The sequence below is a fragment of the Sceloporus undulatus genome, chromosome 1, assembly GCF_019175285.1.
Source record: "Sceloporus undulatus isolate JIND9_A2432 ecotype Alabama chromosome 1, SceUnd_v1.1, whole genome shotgun sequence".
Taxonomy (NCBI): domain Eukaryota; kingdom Metazoa; phylum Chordata; class Lepidosauria; order Squamata; family Phrynosomatidae; genus Sceloporus; species Sceloporus undulatus.
In genome coordinates, this window is record NC_056522.1 from 111,537,548 (window position 1) to 111,562,978 (window position 25,431).

The window sequence follows — 25,431 nt, forward strand, 5'->3', positions numbered from 1 at the left end:
CTGCATCCACACTGTAGAAATAAGCTAGTTTGACACCCCTTTAATTGCTCTGGCTCAATGCTGTGGAGTTCTGTGGATTTTGTTTTTGTGAGACATTTAGGCTTCTCTGGCAGAGAGTCACAACAAAGTACAATTCCCAGAATGCCATAGCATTGAGCCATGGCAGTTAAAACAGTGACAAACTGGACTATTTCTGCAGTGTGGATGCAATCTATGGCCTGTTACAGACTACCAAAATAAAGCTGCTTCGGGTCTCTTTGGAGGTATGCTATTTAAATGATGCCTGGGTCCTAAGAGTCCGGAGGTCGTGCCAAAGCCACACTCCATTCCTAACTAAGCACTGGAGTGCAGCTTTGGTGCAGCTTCCAGATTCTTAGGATGCATGAATCATTTAAACAGCATACCTCCAAAGAGACCCGAAGCAGCTTTATTTTGGCAGTCTGTAACAGGCCTATGTCTTGTCTGTACAGGTTGAGTCTCTCTTATCTGAAATACATGGGACCTGAATTGTTTTGGATTTTTGAATATTTGAATATATATATATATATATATATATATATATATATATATATATATATAAAATGAGATATCTTTGAGAAGAGACCCATTTCTAAACATGAAATTCATTTATGTTTTGTAAACATCTTATACATGTAGCCTGAAGGTAATTTTATACATAATATTTTAAATAATTTCATGCATGAAACAAAGTTTGTGTACACTGAACCATCAGAAAGCAAAAGTGTAACTGTCTCAACCACCCATGTGGACAATTTTGGATTTTGGTGTATTTCAGAATTCCAGATAAGGGATACTCAACTTGTACATTCCCAAGTAGACTGAAAGAGCAGAGGTAGCTTCTTGCACTATGTGCACAATCACACCATAGTTGCCTCATACATTCATCTCCCAGTTGTCAGTGATTCAGAACTCCAGCAGTATCTGTTAGCTCACATTTTATTTGATATTGTTTGGTTAGTTTTCTTGTCAGGTGGGTGGAAGACATAAAATTCTTGGGTCTATGGCATGATCCCAGGAGCATTCTTCTCCTTATGTTGTGTGTTTGTTTTGAACCACTATTTTGCACCTAATCTTGACTTTCTAGTAATATAAGCCAGAAAGACTCCAGAAGCATAAAACCTGCCTGCCCATGTGTAGACTGCTTGTGGGATGAACATCCTGCTCCTTTAATAACTAGCATGTTTAAATGTAGAGGTGTATATAATATAATCATTCTGAATACATGCAGTACAATGCAGTTAGGTATTCACCCACCCCTTTAACTTTGCCACATTGTGTTGGGTTACAATGTGGGATTGGAATAGTTTTTATTGGCATTGTTGTCTCTTGATATGCATAAGGTATTTGACACAGTGAAGCTGCAAAACATTTTTGTTGTGGTGCAAAAGTTTGACAAACAAAAAGACAAATTGGCATTCTTTTATATAGATGGCATGGAGAAGGCTAACCAACTGTCCTTGCTTCTCTATTTAGGAAGTGTTTGAAAAGGAACAGTCAACCTGTTCAGCTGAAGAGCAGCCTGCAGAGGATGGTGTAAGTTAAAAATCATTTTTTTCAGTGATTGTGCTGTAACTCTGTGAAATCTTTATATCAAATCTATTGTATGGAGATCTAGCTATACAGTCAACCCATCAGATCCACAGCTTTACAGATTTCGAAATCTGTGAATGCTCAAGTTCTGTTGCTGCCGTTAGGGACAACGGGACTTCAATGGTGGCACGAGCATCATCATTAGGGACAGACCCCATTGTTTCCAGTGGCGTCCATTGTCCTCAGTGGTGGCGTGGCCACATGCACATGCTGCCATTGGGGACAACAGAGGCTGTCACTAATGGCAGCGTGGCCATGTGTATGCACTACCATTGAGGACAACACGGGTGTGTTGTACGTAGATACTCAAATTGGCAGACGGCAAGTCTGTGGATACAGGGGGCTGACTGTATAAGACAATGCTCCACTGTCACTTGTATAAGTGCAGTACTTTTTTGAATCCTGTTGTTGCCAGAGCAGTGAGATCAGTGTCAGAAAACTGAGTGTTATTAGCCTCATCTGCCAAACTCTTTTACAGTTACCTACTGTTTCTGAGGTTCCTAAGGTCTTTTAAAAAATGTTCATAATTATCACTGATTTTTAAAAAATCTTTGATATGTTCATTATATTATTTCTATTTGGTTTATCTGTTCTTTTCTGCTGTCATGTGAATTTTAATGTATTGGGTATTTATGCTTTCTTGTTCTTGGATTATGAACACCTAATTATAATCACAGGAGTATACTGAGTGAGTGGCATATAGATGTTATTAAATGTGTTTAGGAAGGGAGGCTTGTCTCAGCACTGCCGTTTTCTCTTTCAGTGCCTTGAATTCCTTCTTAGCCAGCTAGTCAATTGCATGCATTAAGCAGCCTCCAAAGAGTCAGCTTTTCCCATATGGGATGTTTGATAAAGACTCAGTGGTGTCCTGACATAAGTTTTTTTGCACTTACTGGGAAAGTTACTTTTTAATCTCTGTTCCCAGAATCACAAGGCAGCGAGGTCAAGCCAGCTTAAGTTGCTACCTTGGCAGACACTTTAAAGAGTTTTGTTGAGGATATCCTGAGGTCCCGAGCATTTAAAAGTGGCTTGGCACTGAAGTAGTCACTCATAACCTTCTTTTCTAAATATTGCAGCAAGGCGACAATAATAAAATGAAGAACAAAGGATGGCAACAGAAGGCTAAAGGAACAAAGAAGGCTTCCAAATCAAAGAAGAAAAAGCTTGTCAAAAAGAAAGCAGCTCCTGTACCTCTGCAGCAAACAAAGCAGCAGAAGCAAAAGCAAGCAAATGGGGTAGCTGGGAGTGTATGTATCAATTTGAATGGAATCGGTTCCATCCGAGTTTGGCAGAAAGCCCTGATTAAAATCCTTGGAAAGTAGTTTCTTGAAAAATATATGATAGAAATTAAAAACAAGCCAAATTACCTGCAAATTGTAAGCTGTAATATTTATATCACTTTCTCATATTAGGCCCTAAAACCTTCATTCAGAATGTGTAGATGGGCATTAATGTTGATGGTTAGGCAGCCAGATCCGATAGGGAGGAGAAGATCAATGATTGACCGTGAATGGTTCTTGTGGAATAGGGAAAGCAAGAGGTGTCCCCCCCCCCATTTGCCTAATTTTTTTTAAAGTTCTGTCACCCGTTGTTCAAGCAGCTTTCCTCCCCTACATATGTACTAATTGGTTTTGGAGGATCTCTGAACTTTCTTGAGCAAGTGTGTGTGTGTAGAGGGGGTTAGATGAGGGGAGGAGGGAAAGTTCAGTCCCCTGGCAATGCCCATTCTGCTAGTGAAAATACACCATTGAACACAATCCAAGTCTCTTTTCTATTTTAGATATCATTATCATTTAATACTATAGCTTTGTTTGGTTGACTAGCAGATATAAACTGTAAGAGATTCTCCAACATAATTAATCCAAGTGACAGTTTGTAAAGCTTGATATATGGTATTCAGTGCAAAGTTCCTAACTGCAGATCCAGTTTAGCTATCAGCCGCTTGGAGTCCCAGTACTGGGAGGAAGGCAGAATATAAATAAACATAATAAACATAGTAGTAGTAGTAGTAGTAGTAGTAGTAGTAAATCCTATAACATCCAAACAATTATACCTTTATTGGGCCAACCAAAATGCACAATTACATGTTGCAAGCTTTCAAAGTCACACTGGCTTCTTTATCAGGCTAACAGGAAAAAAAATTGAAGATGAGAATAATAATATGAGAATATAAGAAGTTGAATAATATGAGAAACTGAAGATGATGATGATGATAATAATAATAATAATAATAATCGTGTTGGAGCTCTTCAATAATGTCAGTCCTAAATTTAAAAGAATAACACAATTATTACCTTTTTTTGTGTAGGAAGTTGTCAAGGAAGAAGAAGAAGAAGAAGTTTCTGATAAAGGAAGTGAATCTGATGAAGATGACACTAATAGGGACTCTTTAAGTGACAAAGATGATGGAAGTGATAGAGACTCTGACAGAGAACAAGATGAGAAACAAAGCAAGGATGATGAAGCTGTAAGGCTTTCTCTTTCTTTCTGGGATGCCATTACCATTTGTTGTTGTTGTTGTTGTGTGCCTTCAAATTGTTTACCATGGGGCTGGAGAAATAGCATGTTGGTCTGCTGGTTGTCTTTGAAAACTTGTATGCTACAAACAGAGTTCCTTGAATTACATACTGAGAAGAATATTATTTCTAGGTGAACAGAGCTTGAGACAATATAGACGAAAATTTTCTGCTGGTTCATGTTGATGAATGAACTTTCCATAGAATTCCCTGTATAAAATCTTTTCCTCTGTATTGGAAGTTACAGTAGTGCTCTAATTGCTGCATTTGTATAAATTTCACGTTACCTAGTTCTTAAAAATAGAACTCAAGAACACAGAGCCTTAGCAATAGTGTCTGAAATATGCTCCTGTCTGAAGCTGCTTGTTACAATAAAATGACACTGGAATTGGATGGAGTAAAATAACAAAAATGTGACACTGTGAAGCTGTTATTTTTCACTGTAGCAGAGAAATGTATTTGGTTTTTAAAAATGTGTATACTATAGGACAAGAATTCTTAGAGGGCAGTACAAGACAATAAAAGAACACATTTTGAGATTCAGAGACATTTTAGGGGATATTGATAAACTGCTAAAAGATTTATTTCAAAATGACCTATAATCTGTTCTTCTATAGTCGATGCTAACATTTGGATGCCTTTTGCATTTTTTTTCTCTTCTGTACTTTGTATTATTTTGCAAATTCAGTTCCTAAAATGAGACATAAATGCTAACGCTATTGAATTATTTTTGTCTTTTCATAAGGAGTGGCAGGAATTACAGCAGAGTATACAGAGAAAGGAACGGGCTCTCTTGGAAACCAAATCAAAAATAACCCATCCTGTTTACAGTCTCTACTTTCCTGAGGTAAGCAAAGAAATAACAAACTACTAAGATATGTAACTCACAATTTGACAAGCTCCAAAACCAGTTTTAATAATCAGTGGTGTTTTTAAATGTTGCAAGCATTTTTTTTTAAAAAAAATACCTTCACATTTTCTCTTTATTTTTGAAAGATCAATTCCATAATAGTTCTGTACAATGTACAATGTGAGTTGAATGGCTTAATGGTTAAGATGCCAATTCTGACAGTCGGAAAGTCAGAAGGTTGGCAGTTGAGTCCCAAGTGCCGCATCATGGTGTGAGCTCCCATCACTAGTCCCACCTTCTGCCAACCTAGCAGTTTGAAAGCATGCAAATGCAAGTAGATGAATAGGTACCATTTCATTGGGAAGATAACAGCATTCTGTGCTGTTGTGCTTGTCAGATGACCACCGAGTCATCTTTGGACAACGCTGGCTCTTTGGCATAGTAATGGAGATGATCACCGCTCCCTACAGTTGGTTATGATGAGACATTCATGTCAAGGGGAAACCTTAACCTTTATCTTTACCTTTACAATATGAAGTAGGGCTCAAAGCTCTATGCCAGTCTTTCTCGATTTTTTTACCCTAGAGGATCCCTTGAAGTTGTTTTCGGGTCTCAAGGAATTGATGCATAAAAATTATATCTACAGTTTAAAAAAATAACTTTGAACAATCACAATGGCAGCTATAGCAATAGCAGCTTCTTTTATATACCACTTCATACTACCTAAGCAGTCTCTAAGTGGTTTACAAATGTAAGCTAATTGCCACCAATAAGCTGAGTACTTATTTTAGCGGCCTTGGAAGGATGGAACTCCTAGTGATCTCCTGGAACTCTAGAGTTCTTTGTTTAGAAAACCTGCTGTATACTATTATAGTGTGATGGGCTGTGTGATTCACTGACTATCCTTATGGATAGTTATGCTCTTCCAATTCATTCAAGATAAGTTCTCAGTCTGTAACATCTAGTGCAGCCCCTAAGATCTGTCATTCTTGGTAATAACATCTTTAGACCTTCCATTTTGCTTTCCTTGTAGAATGTTGAGCTGGGTTTTGCTGTGATGTGGATGTATTTATGCATAATACAGCAGGAATAGTATAAAATGCACTCGGTTCACTCCCACTTTGTGCCTCCTTTTATATGATCAATTACACAAAGCAAGGAAGAGGAGAGCTTTGCATGATAGCTGCACTCAGTTGTATGTTCTATGACATACAAACAAATTAGAAATTCATAAGCTAACAGTAAATTGTGGTTTGAAGCTAGCTTATGTTCCTGGCTTGTTTGGCTACACTTAACTATAATCTCATGTTTGGATACCAGGCATGCTTGCCCTTTAACCTGAAGGATAAAACAAAGTGAGAGTGAATAGGCAATGTGCATTAACACTGCATGCACACTTCATTGTTTATCAAGCTTGCATTGCTTATGTGCAAATGCAGCCTAGATCATCTTCCTTGTTAGATAGTTTCTTGAAGTAAATTTAAGAATTATGTGAATTGCTCTTCCATTCAGCTCAGTATACATGCTGGTTCCTTGGCATGCCTGCATTTGTTTTCCATCTGTTTTGAAAGGAACGTTGCCCATTTGACAGTAATATGCCAGCTTAAGCTGGACATGTTCTTTAGATTCCAGCAATGATCTACTTGCACAGTAATTTTTTAGAACGTAAGTCTATACCTACAAATAAAGGGGGCAGCTGCTTAGCTTTGTCTGGATCCTGGAGCCATGCTGTGCACGTCCTCAGATTTGTGCCACATTTGTGTCCAGTTAACATTGACTTTCCATGAATAGTTTATTCTTCATCCATCTGCCTTAATAAGATACAGAATACTGTAACTGGCCATTGTGATATTTCAGTGATAGAACTGCCTGTATTTTTATTAATAGATTGTTCACTCCAATGTTTAAAGTGCGTTATATCATTCAGAGTGCTACTTAAGACACTTCACCTTTAGCGAGTCCTCTTTTGTGGAAACTGGAAACCAGTGGAAACATCTTTGAGTTGAAAAGAGATTAAAAAAAGCAAGACCTGCAAGTAAAGGTTACAGTGGACCCTTTCTCTCTGATAGGAGTGTCCTTGCTCAGGATCCCAGTCAGCTTGGTCATACAGTATGCTTTAAACTAGGACCAGGATGCATACAGCTCCCATGGTGCTTTATGCAGATCCCCCCTCCCAGTTTTTGGACTTCAGCAACAACCTCCATATCCCCTTTAAAACAAACAGGAACTGCTTGCTTTAAAATTCTGCAGCAGCTCATAAAAACCTCTTTAAAACATGCACTTTGTGCTCAATTTAAGACATTATTTCTTCTTTCAAATCAAAATCCTTTCTTTGGCTTATGTATATATTGAATGCTATTTTGATATTCTACAGAAGACTAGGCAAGCATTGGTTCTCTAGATGTTGTTTGGTTCCAACTTCCATCAATCTTACTGAGCATAGTCAGTGATGAGGGATAAATGAACACTGCAGCCCAGTGACATGTGGAGAAATACCTAAAAGGTCCTCCCTTCCTATTTTAGCTTTTGCACTTTTCCAGGAATATATTTTTCTTTATTTTGTGCTCTTCTTCCTTTTATACTTTCTCTATACTTTTGTGTAGAGCAGGAACCTATGGTCACACCCTCTGAAATATCTGACTGTTGTCTGGCTGGGGTTGATGAGAGTTGGAACCCAACACTGGGATGGCCACAGACTCCCCATCCCTGGTATAGAGGTGGTAATTGGCTTGTTTGTCCCTTTTCATTTTGAAACAGTGAAGTGCAATTGCTGTTAAAAGCCAAGAAGGCTGTCTATCCTTTTCCTTTTTGTTGGAATGAAGCAGCCCAACCAGAACATCTGCAGGTTTGAGGCAGTGAGCATGCAGAATCCAAGATTTGTTTCACTTCAATGCAAATTTCCCTCATAAGCCTGAGATACAGATTTCTCATACTCGCAAATGTTCGCTCTGTTTTTTTCCTCAACAGGAAAAGCAAGAGTGGTGGTGGTTATACATAGCAGATAGAAAGGAACAAACTCTAATATCCATGCCATATCATGTGTGCACCCTAAAAGACCGAGAAGAGGTAAAGTATCTTGTCAGTTTCCCATTTTCATTTTAAATGCTAGTAGGGCAGTTACTTTTTTTATCTAGCTTGTCAAGATGTGTAAGAAGCTTTTTGCTACTGTAAATTACAGTGAATTTTTAGGTGAGCCATGTCACTTGAATCAAAATTCCAGCAAATGAAACTCTTATCTTTTTCCCTAGAAGAAAAGACTCACAACTTTCTCAGCTGAGAAAAATCAATAAAAGCAATGCTTTTAGTTTTTTTGCAGTGTTAGTGTTTGAGGGATCATGAAAATTTGTAGAATGCCTGTTCCCGTCCTTGTGTATAGCAAGAAATCTTTCAGGTCTAGGCAGCAGAAACCAAGAAATTAAAGACATGTATTGACAAGCATGTCCAAAGAAGGGCGACTAAAATGGTGAAGGGACTGGAAACCATGCCCTATGAGGAACGGCTTAGGGAGCTGGGGCTGTTTAGCCTAGAGAACAGAAAGTTAAGAGGTGATATGATAGCCCTGTTTAAATACTTGAAGGGATGTCATATTGATGAGGGAGCTAGCTTGTTTTCTGCTGCTCCAGAGACTAGGACCTAGAGCAAGGGATGCAAGCTACAGGAAAAGAGATTCCACCTCAACATTAGGAGGAACTGCATGACAGTAAAGGCTGTTCGACAGTGGAACAAACTCCCTCGGAGTGCAGTGGAGTCTCCTTCCTTAGAGGTCTTTAAACAGAAGCTGGATGACCATCTGTCGGGGATGCTTTGGTTGATATTACCTGCATGGCAGGGGGTTGGACTAGATGGCCCTTGCGGTCTCTTCTAACTCTATGAGTCTATGATTCTATAAGCCATGAGATGTCCTCTCTGCTTCCATGGTTCCCAGATTACTTCCCCTCTATCCCATAAATCTGCCCTGGCTCTATTATTCCATGCTCCTCCTGCTCCCCTATCACTGACTAGGCCACTAGTTCTTCATACATTAGGAGGACCCATTATCTCTTGGTGCTCCTTTGGAGAGTGTCCACAACCATCTCTTTTTCACCATCTCCTCTTCTCCCGGTGAAGTTCTGATAGCAGATGGTTATTCTGGGATAGAAGCTTCTGAACAGGGATGGTGTATGGCTTAAAGATTAACCTTTTTCAAATGCCCAAGCTTGAAAAAATGAGCAATTAATAAGAAAGATCTGTGGTTACTACGAAGTAGATGTTTGTTATCATTGCTGTGTGCCTTCAAGTTGTCTCTAACCTACGGTGGTTGTATCATAACATTTTGTTAGCAAGATTTATTCAGAGGAGAGTTGCCATTGCCTCCTTCTTACACTGAGAGTGTGACGTGCCCAAGATCACCCAGTGGATTTTCACAGCTGAATGGGGATTTGAGCTCTGATCTCCAGAAGTCCGAGTCCATTGCTCAGATGACCACATCACACTGGCTCTGAATAAAATATTCCAACGGGCATTTAGTAGGAGAGTCATAATAAAAGGACTGATAATAAGAATACATTTTAATAGACAGAACTGTGTTTATAAACAATACTATAGATCGTTCAATTTTTTCTTAGAAGAATACTTTACTCAATGAATTTGATGGTTTTAAGCACTAGAAATATGGAAACTATAAAGTCTGGCAATTTCTACACTTTGTTGAAACTGTTTCATAGTTATGCTTATAAATGTTTATAACTTCAGCTATGTGGGTGAATTATATTTCTAGGTAGAACTCAAATTTCCTGCACCGGGCAAACCTGGAAACTACCAGTATACAGTTTATTTACGGTCAGATTCCTACATGGGCTTGGACCAGATTAAACCACTGAAGGTAGGATTTCTAACATTTCTTAATGGTATTTGTTCAGATTTCTTCATTTGCTCAGATAATGGTTTACATTTTCTGCTAAAGCACAAAGGTTGGCTCCTAAGATCTTCCATGCCTCTTAAAATATATATAACTTGTTTATCTTGCATTCATGGTGACCTACTATGTAATCAAGTTATGAAAATACAAAATGAAGAAAAATACATTTAAATAAAATCTAAAATAAGCTTGTATTTAGTCACCATAATCAAATGCAAGTGATCTAATTTGCACATTTATCTTTGTAATCAGATTTTAACACTTTAGGGCCACTCACTTGGCATCTGCTTGCCACTGATTCCATTTCCATTTATGAAGGGACATGAAGTAGGGCCTTCCCGCCAGATGGTGAAAGAAACTGGAAATGGACTCTGTAAACGGTGTAGATCCACTGTGTTCTGTTTTGTGCTAACCCTTTACAAGGAAGATGAGAGCTTTTCCTGGAGATAATGTTCCATAGAGAAAGCTACCAGATTAGAATGGGCAGCTTTTTGTTGACTAGCCTGGCACACTGCTCATTTTCTTGTGGCAGCAAACAGCTGTGTGGAGTGGCTATTTCTTTTCTGCTTTGCCTGGGACCATGACAGTTTGTGCCCATCACATTATTGGTAAGGAACACTTTTCCGTCTTTAGATATTCACACATGAGGTCATTATCTTCAGTATGTCATCCAGAGATGTTCACATGTGTGGTCATATTTCAGTAGTCATCCAGAGACTCTTATCCAGTGCCACTGTGAATGCAGTTCACTTGTGGGACATTCTTGGAAGAAAGGGGACTGACTGGAAGATGTGGGGCCAGAAAGTTCTCATGTGTGAGGGATTCCACCTAAATTAGCATTTAGGTGATTCCAGGATTGCTAATGTGACTTGTCTTGGAACCACTAAACTAGGTTATCCAGAGGCATAAAAGCCAACTGGTTATGAAAGTGCACCTTTCCCTTCTTTGCAACTACTCAGTGTAGTAAAATTTTTAGTAAGGTATTTAATAACACAATCTAGGGGCTATCCAAAGGAGCTAAATTTGTTGTAGTGGAGCCCTTTACATGGTTGCTAAAAATATGATTAAGAATTAGGCTGTTTCTTGCCATTTGGGGGTTTGTCCAAGCTACTGTACACTTTTCCTTGATGTTGATTGTGTATCACAGTGCATGTTATGGATAAAAAATGTTCACAAGTCTTTTGTAGGATAAACAATGATAATACCCGACAATAATTTGTGTTCCTCTCTTCTTTCCTTTTCTGGACAATCATCCAACCTCTTCTTGCAGTTGGAAGTTCATGAAGCTAAGCCAGTGCCAGAAAATCATCCGCAGTGGGATACAGCAATAGAGGGAGATGAGGACCAGGAAGACAGTGAGGGCTTTGAAGACAGTTTTGAGGAAGAGGAGGAAGAGGAAGAAGAGGATGACTAAACATTACTATGAACTAACTGTTTTACATGGGACAATTCTGCAAATCTTTAACCTGGGAAAGGATAAAATGAAACTGTGTTAGAATACGGAAGATGGATTTTCTTCTTCTTTTAGTTTCTCTATACCAATTATGAGTGCTTTATGTAACTTCCAAGTGGAAGTCTGTCAATCAGAACCTGGGAGATGCTTATGGCTCTTTATAGCCTTTACGTACAGGACGGTGCATTTATTCAACCTGAAAATAAAAGCTTTTTTATTCTAAATGTCCAGAAGTGTGGGCTATGTTGTCTGATTGACTTTTGGTCCAATATATTAAAAGACACTATTATTAAGTAGAAGCAATCTTTAAATAAACTTTTCATATTAGAAGATTTGTTTTACACATTTTTGAAGTCACCAGTTGAAATTAACATCCATGGAGTTTCTGTCTTAGGAAAACACAGAGCTCTTTTGCAGTGGCTTTACAAACATATTTGAAGCTGAGATAATTCATAGCTTTGAAACCTCTTGTTCCCTTTGGATTAAAGAAATTGGCATTCTACTCTCCGTTGGGTTCATTCCATATTGTCATGATGGCCAATCATCTGAGACTTAATCTACTTTAGGAGAAGGGGAATTTTATTCCAGGTTCTTATGCCGATTACACATATTTCTGTTTCTCAGTGGCGTAAAACATTTAGGTATCTAAGGTCAGCAAATCATACAGGATTTATTCCTTAGAATAAAACTGTGTGCATAAAATGATTGTGGGACCATGTGTTAAATTAAAGTGGTGGCTTAAATTTACTAAGGGTAAAACTATCAAAGCTTAGCTTCTAATCCACTTTACCCTGTTAAAAGCCTTTTTAATTGGACACACACACTAAGATTTTTTTTTGTATTTATTGAGAACAATTCAAAATAAAGTGGACTAAATTTGATAAAACTTTGCTTTGTAATAGTGCATTTTTCCTTTCTTCTGAGGGCTGAACAGGGACATTAACATAGAGAACCATGCTTCATTCCCAACATAAATATTTGCTTTTGATTTCCAAGGGCATATTTGGGGTTTTGGTGAAGGAGAAGCAAAATAAAATATTCTCCCCACATGTAAAGAAAATAACAATGTGGTCAGACGCTGTAGAAATAACATCCAGATGTCAATCATGTAGTAATATTTTATCACAAATATGTTGAGGAACTATAAGACTGAAATACTGTTAAAAAATTGTGACAAATTTGTCATACAGAAACATTTCCATATAATGGAAGCAACGCAAAGGCTGCTCACTAATTTGTGACCTTGTTTATGAAATAGAGGATTGTCACTTTAAATGCAAACTTACATTGATATATTTCTTTGTAATTGCAATAGTTGCAAATAAAATTTGAAAATGTCCTAAATGTGAAGATGGTTTCATTAAAAACAAACAAAACAGTTCTTCTGCAGTAATAAGTTTGAAATTTAAATTGCCCTGGTTTGGAGGTCACCTTTTTGTCTAGCAAGACATCATATCTACAGCACCAGATGATAAAGTTTAAAGTAACTTGTTTTTGAGAGCAGTTTAACAACAAAGGGGATTGGTACCACAGAAAATTCCCACCTTTGATTCCAGCGTAAACAATGTAAAGAGGCTTACTTGGATGACATGTTAGAAGTCTTGGATTAATGTCCACAGCTGATGAGAGATCTGTGACAATATTCCTTACCTTTTAAAAAGGGACTAAATGTAGTTACCATATGATGCAATTCATACTCTGGTTGTGGTTGGCCACTGCTGGAACAGAATGTAAACTAGATAAGCCTTTACTATAGCCCAGCTTGTTGGCTCTGACAAACATGCCACTACAGACCTCAGTTTTGAGATGATGTTTTGTGACTTGTGGCTTGAACATTTCTCCTTGGCGTGTTTGTCTAGGGACATAGAATTTAAAAACAGCGGTATCAGTCTGGAAAATAAGGATGCAAAGGGATCTTGTACAGTGTGCTTGGGTCACTTTTTATGCTGAAAGCCGCACGACAGGAGAATGGTGCAGACACCATGCATGAGCCCCATTATTTTGAATGGGGCTTGAGCATACACGCAATTTGCCTTACACTGAGAGGTCCGGAACTGATGCCCGTGTAAGGCAAGGGCACAGTGTACCTCCCTTCAGACTAGCTAAAAGAAGCTGGTAGCATGACTTTTTGTAGACCTGAGTCTTGCTTCCTCAGATGCATGGGATCTAAGGACACTTTCATATATAGGTTGAGCCTCCCTTATCTGGAATTCCAAAATCCAAAATATTCCCAAAAACTTTTCAAATCTTTTCATTAGTGGATGAAACAATGACACCTTTGCTTTCTGATGGTTCATTGTACATAAACTTTGTGTACATTGCACAAAATTATTAAAAATATTGTACAGTATATTGTATATGCTTATATATACAATGTACCTATATTGTTTAATTATTAAAAATAATGTACCATAGACTTCAGGCTCTGTGTATATGGTGTCAATAAAAAGAATCAATGAATTTTGTGTCTAAGTCCCATCCAAGATATTTCATTATGTATATATATGCAAATATTCCAAAATAAAAAAATAATAATCTGGTCTCGAGCATTTCAAATAAAGGAGACTCAACCTGCAGTGTTGCAACAGAGTTTGGGTTTCCATCTAATGTGACCCCTAGAGGGAGCTACAGCCAGTCCTACTGTCCTTTTCTTCAGAGGTGTATCTGACATGGGCACTTGGAACAACATCTAAGTGTCATATGTATACTTAGGCCCCATACAGACTGCCAAAATAAAGCTGCTTCAGGTCACTTTGGAGGTATGCTGTTTAAATGATGCATGCATCCTAAGAGTCCGGAAGCTGCACCAAAGCTGCGCTCCAGTCTTTAGGATTGGATCATGGCTTTGGTGCGGCTTCCGGACTCTTAGGATGCATGCATCATTTAAATAGCATACCTCCAAAGTGACCTGAAGCAGCTTTATTTTGGCCTGTCTGTATGGGGCCTTAGTTTCATATTAAAATGTGTGAAAAACCTTTAGTCCAGCCCAAACTGTAACTGGGTGGCAGGGAGAACTTTTCCCCATGTTAAATTCATAAAGATTTTCAAATGGGAGGTGTTTTCTATGGCTTTTAACCTCATTTTTAGTCATGTTTTTCCTATAAAATTGCACCTGCTTTGCTTTTGCTTGATTTTACCGCTTTTAGCCACCTTGTATGGCATTTGTTTGTAGATGGGCAGTGTGTACATTTAATAACCAACATAAAAAAATAAATATATGGAAGGAAATACAGTATGGTCTACCTCTCTTGGACTTATGATACAGCCGCGTTTTAGATCTGCTGTGGTTATACTCCCATATCCTCTCTTTTTCCTTAACAGTGGAGATAACTGCTATTTTCTCATCATCATCTGTTGCACACTTCCCTACAATATTCATCTTGGGAAGCTGCTCCAGTTATTTTGGAGCATCTTGGATTCAATGTACCTTTTGACTATACTTATTAAAAGGTTACCATTCCAGCTTCTGGCTGTCAGTTGTTAAAGAAATCAGAAATAAACCCATCATCTTTAACAAATTCTTTAATTGCAGTAACTCATTCATTCCGGCAGGGGGACACAAGTGCATAGGTTTATAATAAGGAACACCAAAATGTTTACTCAAAAATAAACAATAAAATATATTTCAAAGAAAAAAAAACCCAGTTCTTATTCACTGTTAAACCATCTGTGTTAATAGTAATTACAGATCCTTTTACAGAGATTGAGAGAACAGGTTCTCAGTGAGGAAAGATGGAGATTTATCACCTTCCAGAAGGTGTTAAACTATAGTTCCCATCATTATGACTAGAATGGACAGTGGTGAGGTGTGGACGGTGGAACTTATACTTCCACAATAACTTGGTAATCACAATCTAAAATTTGACACAGGAAACAGAAGTGTGGGAAATGGCAGAAGGCAAGAATGTATTATTTCTGTCCTACACACCTTGACTAAGTTACCAAAATGTATGCTTGGGCAGTGCATGGAGGTTGCTATTTATGTCACATGGCTGCTGCTGCTACCTAGTTCTGTACTGTTCATTATCTGTTCAGCTTTTTGACAAATGGTGGTGGTGGGGGACCATTATTTAAATGGAAAGCATGGTGCTCCCATGCCTTCTTTGCACTGGAGAGATTGGATAACCTTTCTTGATTCAAAAAGGGAAGGGGAAATGCTTTTGAAATTTAGAATTAAATTCAAAAATTCATCAAAAGCCTGCAAAATCTTGTAAATTAATTAATTAAATAAATTTATATCCAGACCTTCTCCCAGCATGAAATCCAAAGCAGTGTACAAGGTTTCAAGAGCCCAAAATAATTTAAAAGCTCTTAATACAAAAGTTTAAACATACTGAAAAACAGTATTAAAATATGCTTAAAAATAGTAAAATAAAAAGACACCCCTTCCGTTAAAAGCTCCATCTGCTGCAACACACTAAATGCAAAAGCTTCCTTAAATAAAAAGGTCTTTACATGCTGACAGAAAGAGTAGGAAGGGGGCCATCCAGACCTCCCAAGGAAGAGAGTTCCATAACTTGGGAGTAGCCAGTGAGAAGACTGTCTCTTGTAATCTTCACTCTAATGTGTGAGAATTAAATAGGTGAAGATTTCTCTTAACCACCATGACATTTGATAGCATTGTTCTTGTTGCTGTGTGTCTTCATGTCTTTTCTAACGCATGGTGACCCTAAGGCTCTGGGGTTTTCTTGGCATGTTTCTTCTGAGGAGGTTTGCCATTGCCATCCTCTGAGGCTGAGAGAGTGAGACTTGCCCAAGGTCACCCAGTGGGTTTCTATGGCCGATCCAGGGTTTGAACCCTGTCCTCCAGACATGTAGTTCACTCCTCAAACAACTACACCATGCTGGCTTTATTATCCTTTCAAAAACAATCATAGCTAGTATTCACCACAATTTGCAAAACCAACAGGAAGGCATATGAGAACACAAGGAGAGGAACAATTCATATGTATCTCAATGATTGTTTTCAAAGTATAATTCCTACTTCCGAGACTTCTAAGAACACAAAGAAAATATATTGAAATACTAATTCACATGTTAAAGACATGGAAATATTTCTTTAGTAACACCTACTCGTACAACATTTCTAATGACACAATGAACAACAGATAATAGCCATTGCAACATAATATATTTCGTTCAAGACAGGACATTTGTCTTGTAGCTGGTTATGTTTATAAGGAAATGGCTGTAATCTTTTATATTTGGGATCACTTTTCGTACTCATGAATTTCATGTGTGATATATCTACTGTGTGAATTGTTTTCATGTACACTCAGTGAGTACACACGTGCCTCTGTATATGTGCTCCTATGAACTACTACTCCATTTTCAAGGAAAAAGTTCTTCTAAGACCTCAGATGTGAAGAGATTGCTTCCTACTATAGCACTTTCTCTGTTTTTTTCTGGGAGTTTGTCCAATATGGACTTGTCCCAGAGAAGCTGACATCTTTACATCTCTACACAGGAGCCCCTCATCTGTAATTTTGAATCCTTGCTAGGATCAGGAGCATTACCACCCAGGGCCTTCAGTTCTGCAGCCAATCCTTTAGCCTAGTGTGCTACTTCAGAAGTGTGTTGGACAGTAAACTCCAGCATTCCTCACCACTGAGAATGCTGATAAGGGCTAATGAGAGTTGAATTTCAACAACTTTCTGCCAACCCACCAGACAGGCAATCCTGAAGTTGCAACATTATTGTTTTGTATTTGAAAGTTGCTGCAAGGTCAAGGAAGAGTGATAGACATGACCATGGCAGGTAGTGATGAATGCAAAGCTTCCCATGTTGTGATGCTTTAAAAAGAAAATCCATCACCTCCAATGCAACCTCCTTTAAACATGAACTAATCTGCTGCCAAACTAACCTAGGTTCTGCTATTCAGTTAAATGCTTAAGTGACTGGATTTAATTTAATTACTCCTCCTTGGTGGTTGAGCTGTTTGCAACAATGAGGTTTAATATGAAGTATAATTTTATGTAATTAGCAGCAGTGGGCTCAAAGCTGGTATTAGGAATTGTCTCTGTCAAAATGTGCTGGATTTGGCTATAATTCTTTCCAAAATGTACCAGAATGCATTTGTCTTTTTTGGTGTACAGCAGGAAATGAAGACTGAATTTTGGAGTCATCCCAAATTGCACTTTTAAAAATAGTAATAAAAACAGAATCAATCTTCACTTTTTAAAATATAAATGGATCAAAGAATGTGCCATCCAACTTCTTCTAATTTTCTGCTGCTTCTGTTATGTTGAAAACAGTAGTTCTACCTGATGGGTTTTTGTTGTACAAATGGAAGACAGCCTTAAGAGTTAGCAACACTAGTCTACACTTCCATCAAGCTGAAGAAAAAAAATATGTAATAGAGATTTGCTTGTCTGCTTGCCATTCTTTGAGGTTTGTAATATTAAGGGTGGGTCATACCTGGCTTTGCTAAGTACATGTGAAAGGAATCTAGGAATCTTAGTAGACTACAAGCTGAACACAAGCCAACAATGTGATGTGGTAGCTAAAAATGCCAATATGATACTAGGCTGCCTCAATAGGAATTTAGTGTCTAGACTGAGGGAAGTAATAATACCACTCTATTCTCCTTTGGTCCAACCTTACCTGGAATATTGTGTTCCATTCTGGGCACCACAAAAGAGGGATAATGACAAGCTGGAACACGTCCAGAGAAGGGCAAACCAAATGGTGAAATGAGAGGCAGCTTACAGAGTTGGGTATGTTTGGCTAGGAGAAGATAAGATAAAAAGCAACATGGTGTTTTAAATATTTGAAAGTAAGTTGTAATGAGGATAGTGCAAGCTTATTTTCTGCTGCACCAGAGACTAGGACATGGAGCAATTAATTCAAAGTACAGGAAAAGAGATTCCACCTAAACATTAGGAAGAACTTTCTGATGGTAAGAGCTCTTTGACCATGGGATACATACCCTCAGAGTGTGGTGGAGTCTCCTTTTTAAACAGAGACTGGATGAGCATCTGTTGGGAATGCTTTGATTGTGTATTTCTGCATGACAGGGGATTTGACTGGATGGCCCCTGTGGTCTCTTCCAACTCTATGATTCTAGAGAATAGTCTGCTTTTGTGAATGAGCAGAGGCTGGATGGCCATCTGTTGGGAGTGCTTTAATGGTGTATTCCTGCATGGTAGATGATTGGACTGGATGGCCCTGGTGGTAGTCAATGGGCGGCAGTAGGATTCTAAATAGCCTGCTTGTGTGAATGAACAAAAAGATGCCACAAAACAGAAAATAAGTTTCATATATATCAAGAATGATGAGTGTGCAGCTGTTTAGGTTTTGTTAGACTAACTTCTATCATGAACCCCAGAACAGAGAGTATGGATAGAGGGGGGCTTGAGGCCCCTAGGCTAGATGGGAGGGGTTGATGAGCTCCCCAGAAATGATCAGCCAAAATTAGACCACCAAGACTCCTCACTCTTTCCAAAGGCTTGTTTTTGCATAAACCGTTTTTTTGCCTTCTTGATTTTTCCATTTATATCTTTTAAAACTGTATTTTTAAAAAATAAATCTTCACCTTTCAGCTGATTTAAGCACATGAGAAGAACCATTAGACTGAGGGCCAAGATTCTGTTCACACAGTCAATTGACTATAGAAAGTTCACTATCAGAACATGAGCACAACTACACCATTAATCTTGAGCTCTCTAGCACCTGTGACAACCCTTCAAAGAAACTGCTCATATCAGCTTCTTTTAGGGAGTGGGTTGGTGCTGCAGCATGCAGCAGCTGTGACACTGACCTGGGGCATACAGAAATGACGTTTAGCCACCCCTCTGTATGGCCACTTGATCTCTCTATTCATCTCTTTAAGAGTTGTTGTTGTTGTTATCCACCCTCACGTTGATCTTGATCCATGGTGACCCTGTAGATGAAACATCTCCAAGACTCCCTGTCCTCCACTGCTCTACTCAGTCCCTGCAAATTCATACCCATTGACCTCTTTTATAGAGTCTATCCATTTAGCATGTGGCCTTCCTCTCTTTCAGCTTCCCTCCACCTTTCCTAGCATTATTGTTTTTTCCAATGAGTCATGGATTCTTATGCTGTTGCCAAAGTACAACAGCCTAAGTTTTTGTCCTCTTGGCTTCCAGAGATATTTCTGGACCCATTTGTTTGACTTCTTGGCTGTCCATGGTATCCTCAACATTCTTCTCCAGCACCACATTTTGAATGAATTGATTTTCTTCCTATTCACTTTTTAAACTGTCCAGCTCTTGCATCTATGCGTGGTAATAGGAAAGACAATGGCTTGTATTATTCTAACTATCTTGTTCAGTTGTATATCTTTACATTTTTGGATCTTTTCTAGTTTTTTCATAGCTGCACTCCCCATTCTTAGTCTTCTTATACTTTCTTGACTGCAGTCCCCACTCCTATCAATGTTTGATCCTAGGTATGAGAACTCTTACTATTTCTGTTTCCTCATTGGAGCTTATCACATGGGGAAAAGGATGTCCTTGTCCCGTCCTTATTGCTTGATCGCGAAAAGATTTTCAGATGACATTGTTGGTCATTGTCCCATCATTGAACTGAAACTTATTCTGTCGTTGAAGTGGAATTGGCCTGTCATTTTGTATTCATGGGAGTTCATGTTAATACAATTCCACTTAAATGACAGGACAAAGTGTGATGTCACTGAAACGCTTTCATGTAATCGTGATAAAAACAGGAGAGCAATCTGCTTCGCTCCCAACCCCATCCTGTACTCATGTGATAATCTCTATTGTCTAGGTTGAATTTGTGTACATTCTCTGTGGTCATCATCTTTCTTTCTTTATGTTCAACAGTACGCCTGCATTTGCACTTTCTTCCTTGATCTTCCTTAGTAGTTGCTCCAGGTCTGTGATGTTTTCTGCTAGTAGTATTATGTCATCTGCATATCTTAGATCGTTGATATTCCTTCTTTCTGTTTTCACTCATCCTTCTTCTGTGTTCAAGACTGCTTTTCAAATAAGATGCATACAAGCTAAATAGATAGGGTGAAAGGGTGCAGCCTTGCCTGACCTCTTTGCCAATTGGGAACCATTCTATTTCTCCATATTCTGTTCTAACAGTGGCCTCTTGTCCTAAGTACAGATTACTCATCCAGACTATCAGATGTGTTGGAACTTCCATGTCTTTCAGGGTGTTCAATAGCCTTTCATGATCTATGCAGTCAAAAGCTTTGCTATAGTCTATAAAGCACATGCTGATTTTCTTTTGGAATTCCTTGGTGCATTCCATTAGCCACCGTATGTTTGAATGTAGTCTTTAGTGCCTCTTTCTTTCCTGAACCCTACTTGAACCTCTGGGATTTCTCTCTCCATGTATGGTTGAAGTTTATGTTGCAGAATTTTGAGCATAATTTTGTTTGTATGAGAAATTACAGTTATTGTCCTATAGCTGCTGCAGCTTTTTGTGTCTTCTTTTTTGTGGATGGGGATGTATATTGATACATGTTTCCAATCTGTTGGCCATTGTTTTGTTTTCCAGATCTGTTGACATATGTTGGTTCTGTCACTGTAGACTGAAGCAGTTCAATTGGAATATCATCTGTTCCTGGTGATATATTTTTTCCCATTTCATTAATTGCAGCTTCCACCTTTAAGAGGCTTGGTAACAATTAATCACTGAATCTTTTAATATAGCTTTTTATCTATATGTATTCTTATATATTGCATTACCAACATAAACTGGCATTTTTGGCAGCATTTCAGGGCTATCAAGAATGGCCACTGTGGTTCATCAATAGCATCTTCTGTGTTTTAGGTGTGCTGAAAGCAGCCTGATAAGAGCTGTTTGTCAGCTTCTTTTTATTTCCTCCTTATGTCTACGCAGCTTGTCAGTCTGACCAATAAAAATAAACCATACCAGACAGGTTAACTACCTTTCGTTGCACATCTCTGATCTAGTTGGGGTTCAGTAGAAGTTGTAACTATCCTACTTGCCTCAGTTAGTGCATCTGTGAAGAGGTTCGTTTCCAGGCCAGGCTGACTCTCTTCCTCTTTTTTGTACAACTGTGGAGGCATTTTTAAATCTTTATTTACATTTCAGAGCATCTGGCATTGATTGCAGACTGCAGCCAGTTCCTTAATGAATCTAACTGTTACAGATTCAGATTTTCACCATTTAAACTGTTTAAATTAAATCTTATGCTATTTATTTCACATTCTATAAACTATACTTGGGTAAATTCAATTTTTTAAAGTTATATGAGTAGGCTGAGAAATTGGGAACTGAATATATCTGGCCTATAACAATACACCACTTAGATTTTGCCTTTTTTTATACAGTAGGCACACATTTTCACAGAGATATCAACCATAATCCCAGATCCCTTAGTCAATTGCTCCTGCCCACATCTTATCTGTGCATATGTGAAGGTGAATTTTTTTTGTTTGTTTTGGTTCCAGTTTGCATCTTTTAATATTTGTTTTCACTTACTTTTCATTTACCTTTTTAAATTCAATTTCCCCAGTTTAGAGAGTTCCTTTTGGAACTTTTTACAATGTTGTTTTGTTAGTTCTCAACACCCTAAATAATTTCTGGTCAACAAATATAATCATTTCACTATATACCCCTCATTCCAAGTTTTGTACAGTTTTTTTGCTGAAATACTAAAGACAAACCCATGATGTAATTATCTGCATGATCACTTGGCATAAGTCATATTGCACTGATTGGGACTTTCTCCCAAGTATGCATGCACTGGAAAGTATTCCAAGTCTGTAATCCCCTGACTGTGATTCATGTGATAAACCCACTTGGCAAAGACACAATGATTGTTGCACAATTATAATTTTAACTTTATCAATAACATTTCTGGAAGGGAAATGCATTTACTCATCCAATATTTACCATATATGCTCAACTATGAGTCAAATTCATGTATAAGTCGAGGTCAAGTTTTGGGGCCAAAATAAAAGATTTTGCCATGACCCATGGATAGGTCTCATTGAGCCTTTTCTTCATCATTTCAGCTTTCATTTCAGCCAGACACATGGGTGGGAGGGAGATGCTTAAACAGCAATATCAATCAATTACCCAGACTCTTTCTGCTTGGTTCTTTCTTGCTAAACTCCTCTCCACACTGCATGGGGAAATCTGAAAGAGCTCCTATCACATTTCCATAATGACCCATAAATATGTTGACCTGGGATTTTGGGGTCAATTTTTGGGCATACATTTTTAGACTTAAAGACGAGTATATACGGTGTATTAAGCTAATTCAGGATGTTTTGAAATGATTCAGTATTTTCAGTTAGCACTTTTATAATTGTCAACCTATACCTCTGAAGACATGAGAATGGGAAAATAAGTTTATAATAAATTAATGGATAAATTCCAAGAATTTAGCCATGGGGGCAATGCTTAAACCAAAACTTTTAAGAGCCACTAAATTTATTTATTTATTTATTTATTGAATTAATGCCCTGCTTTACTCCTGAAATGGAATCTAAGGTGACCTGGAATTATCATCTCAGAGATATCTCAGAAGCAAGGAAATGTTGTACTAAGACCATCTCATGTATTCTAAGTGCAGATGAAGGAGTTGCATTGCAACAGAATTGGGAGGGTGCATGATTCCTGTCTAGTTGCAGTATGAATTTCAAAGCTGTATTTGTTTTTAACCTTTGTAAGCCACCTTGCATGGGGGAAAGGGTGGGACATGTATGATGATCTTGATTATGATGATCTTGATAATGATATCTGTAAACATATTAACACTCTTCTCCCATTTGGGAGAAGAGTTACTTTATTTATTTATTTATTTATTTCATATTTACGCCCCCTTTCTCCCCAAAAAAGGACCCAAGGTAGTAGCTCACAAAATAAAACCTTTTAAAAAAGTTTACAGAAAAAAATATAAGCAGTTAAAATCATCTAATTAAGACAATATCAAATTAACATTAAAAATGTAAAAAAAATTAATTTAACAGAGTAGATAAGACATGAAATGTCGATAACCACACGCTAGAGAGAATACATAGGTAGCTGATGAAGTCCAGCTGACCTAGGCAACACCTAGTTTGAGGTGAGGCTTAGAATATTTCTGAGGATTTGCTACAATGTAAAGATAGTGCTTGGCAAACCAGAAATTGCAGAAAGGGTTTCATGGTCTTTTGTACAGGAGGGATGCCACTCCCAATGAGGTCGTTGATTGTCTAGAACAGTACACACATGACCTTCATCAACAACTTTTCAAAAGGAACCCTTTAACATTTGGTTTCAAAGGCATGTTGCCATCTTTCATGAACAGCTAGTCCATAGACTCCACTCCAGCATTTCTGCAGAACATCGCTGGAGCCCTGGTTGCATTCTTTCAACACTTCTCTTTTAATTTTTTCCCCTATTTTCTACTGTCAACCTCTACAGCAGAAATATATGCTTTCATAATTTAATTAATTGCCACAATTTGTATTCAGGTAGCATGACTGATTTATTAGCTTTCAAGGCTTCTGTAATTACTCTGTGTAAATCAAGTTTGGAGAGATTAGGTTGTAATGGCTGCAAATGTACATTACTCGTGACAGGGCAGGAGTTGGTCATACAAAAAAGGTTATTCAGATGAATGTATTAATGGCTGGGGTTCTAAAAAAAATAGGAGTTTAACAAAATCTTGGGGCAGAAAGAATGCATGAGATGAACATCAAAACAAAGAGATGCTGTATGCATTCAGACAAGTGGGAATGCTGTCAATAAAATACTTTATGCATTGGATGGTGGAATTCTTTATCTGAATGACTTTGGAGTTCTTGAGAATGGACTGGTGTTATCCAACTGATATAGAGCAATGCTTAACAGATACCATGAACTCTAATATGTGTATTGTGTAACAGAGGTGCTAGCTATTGGCTTTTCCTTCCATTCTTTTTGCTTTGGATTCAGAAATGTTAGGAATATATGAGCATATGGCTCAGTAAGTAAACAGAAAATAGCATCATACCAGTGTCTTGTGCAAATAGTTCCATTGACTCCCCTAGCACACGGTCATGCGTCTCTGTCAGTGGGATGAATCTAGCTCCATTTTGCTGCAAGAAGAATTCCCTGGGATGAATTCTGCTCCTGTTGGTAGAATAGGGTGATATTGGCCTCTTTCCTCATATGGTTTCTCTTCCTTATCCCTGGCAATCGGTCACAGTTTACTTCATTTTTGCCTGATCAATTATCTTCCTTAGATACACCACTCTCTTTGCCTCTTCCTCTCTTATGAAAACACACAAAGCTACCATACTAAATCAGAGCATTGGTCCTTCCAGAGCAAAGCTATATTTTTGCTAGATATTTCCATGGGGCTATAATGAATATTGTTAACTCTAGGTCTGGTCTACAGCCCAGAAAGTAACTTTGATCTCCCAAAAAACATTTGAGGCCAATAAGCCACCATAGCAGTCTCACACAAGCCTATCTTATCTGTAGGAATAAGCAGAAAGGTGTGTGAGCTACGGGGGAAAGCAATAATCAGTAAAGGGAGGGGAAGACCATGGAAACTAGTCCTGGATAAATGCTGTAAAATATAGGTAGTAGACTGATAGAGATGCAGAGGCAGCCAGCAGTGATAGAGAGGAGAAGCTGATTATTTAAGAACACTTCATTGTATCTCTTTGTAATTAAATATGTTGCTGCTGCCTCCTGAGCTAAAAGAAGGCCTTTCTGTTCTATATGGGTCACTCATACAATTTTTCTTTTTAAAATTTAAACAAAAAATGTTCAGCTCATGACAGATGGTGGTGGTGAAGAACCTTCAGATGGTGGCACAGTAAAAAAGAGATATGTGTGTTTAGTTTTAATGATGAATGGTACAAAGAAAGATGCATTTGAAATTGTTTTCACAAAGTCAACCAAATTGCAGCAGACTACCCTCTATGTCATCAGGGTTTTCAGTGAAGTATGAAAGAAGAAAATCAGTGAGAAGCCATGTTGAAACCATAAAACACAAGGAATTAGAGAAACATCAGAAAATAATGTTCATCACACTTATTGTACCAAAAGAGACACATCCCCCCCAAATCATGTGACAAATAGCTGAAGTAGGTAGTTCAGGTTCACCACAGTATTTCCCAGTAGTCATAAAGCCAAACTGGACAAGCAAAATACTACCAAG

General features: G+C 38.1%; 1 protein-coding gene across 1 annotated transcript in view; it reads left to right on the forward strand.

The window, feature by feature from the left end:
- The window catches only part of SEC63 (SEC63 homolog, protein translocation regulator), a 48,447-nt gene extending 36,892 nt beyond the window's left edge, over positions 1-11,555 (forward strand). Inside the window, 7 exon segments of the mRNA XM_042472694.1 lie at positions 1,495-1,554; positions 2,688-2,858; positions 3,920-4,078; positions 4,873-4,974; positions 7,945-8,043; positions 9,734-9,838; positions 11,145-11,555. Coding sequence (XP_042328628.1) covers positions 1,495-1,554; positions 2,688-2,858; positions 3,920-4,078; positions 4,873-4,974; positions 7,945-8,043; positions 9,734-9,838; positions 11,145-11,288 — 840 coding nt within the window. The 3' untranslated portion in view covers positions 11,289-11,555.
- Positions 11,556-25,431: the final 13,876 nt, after the last annotated feature.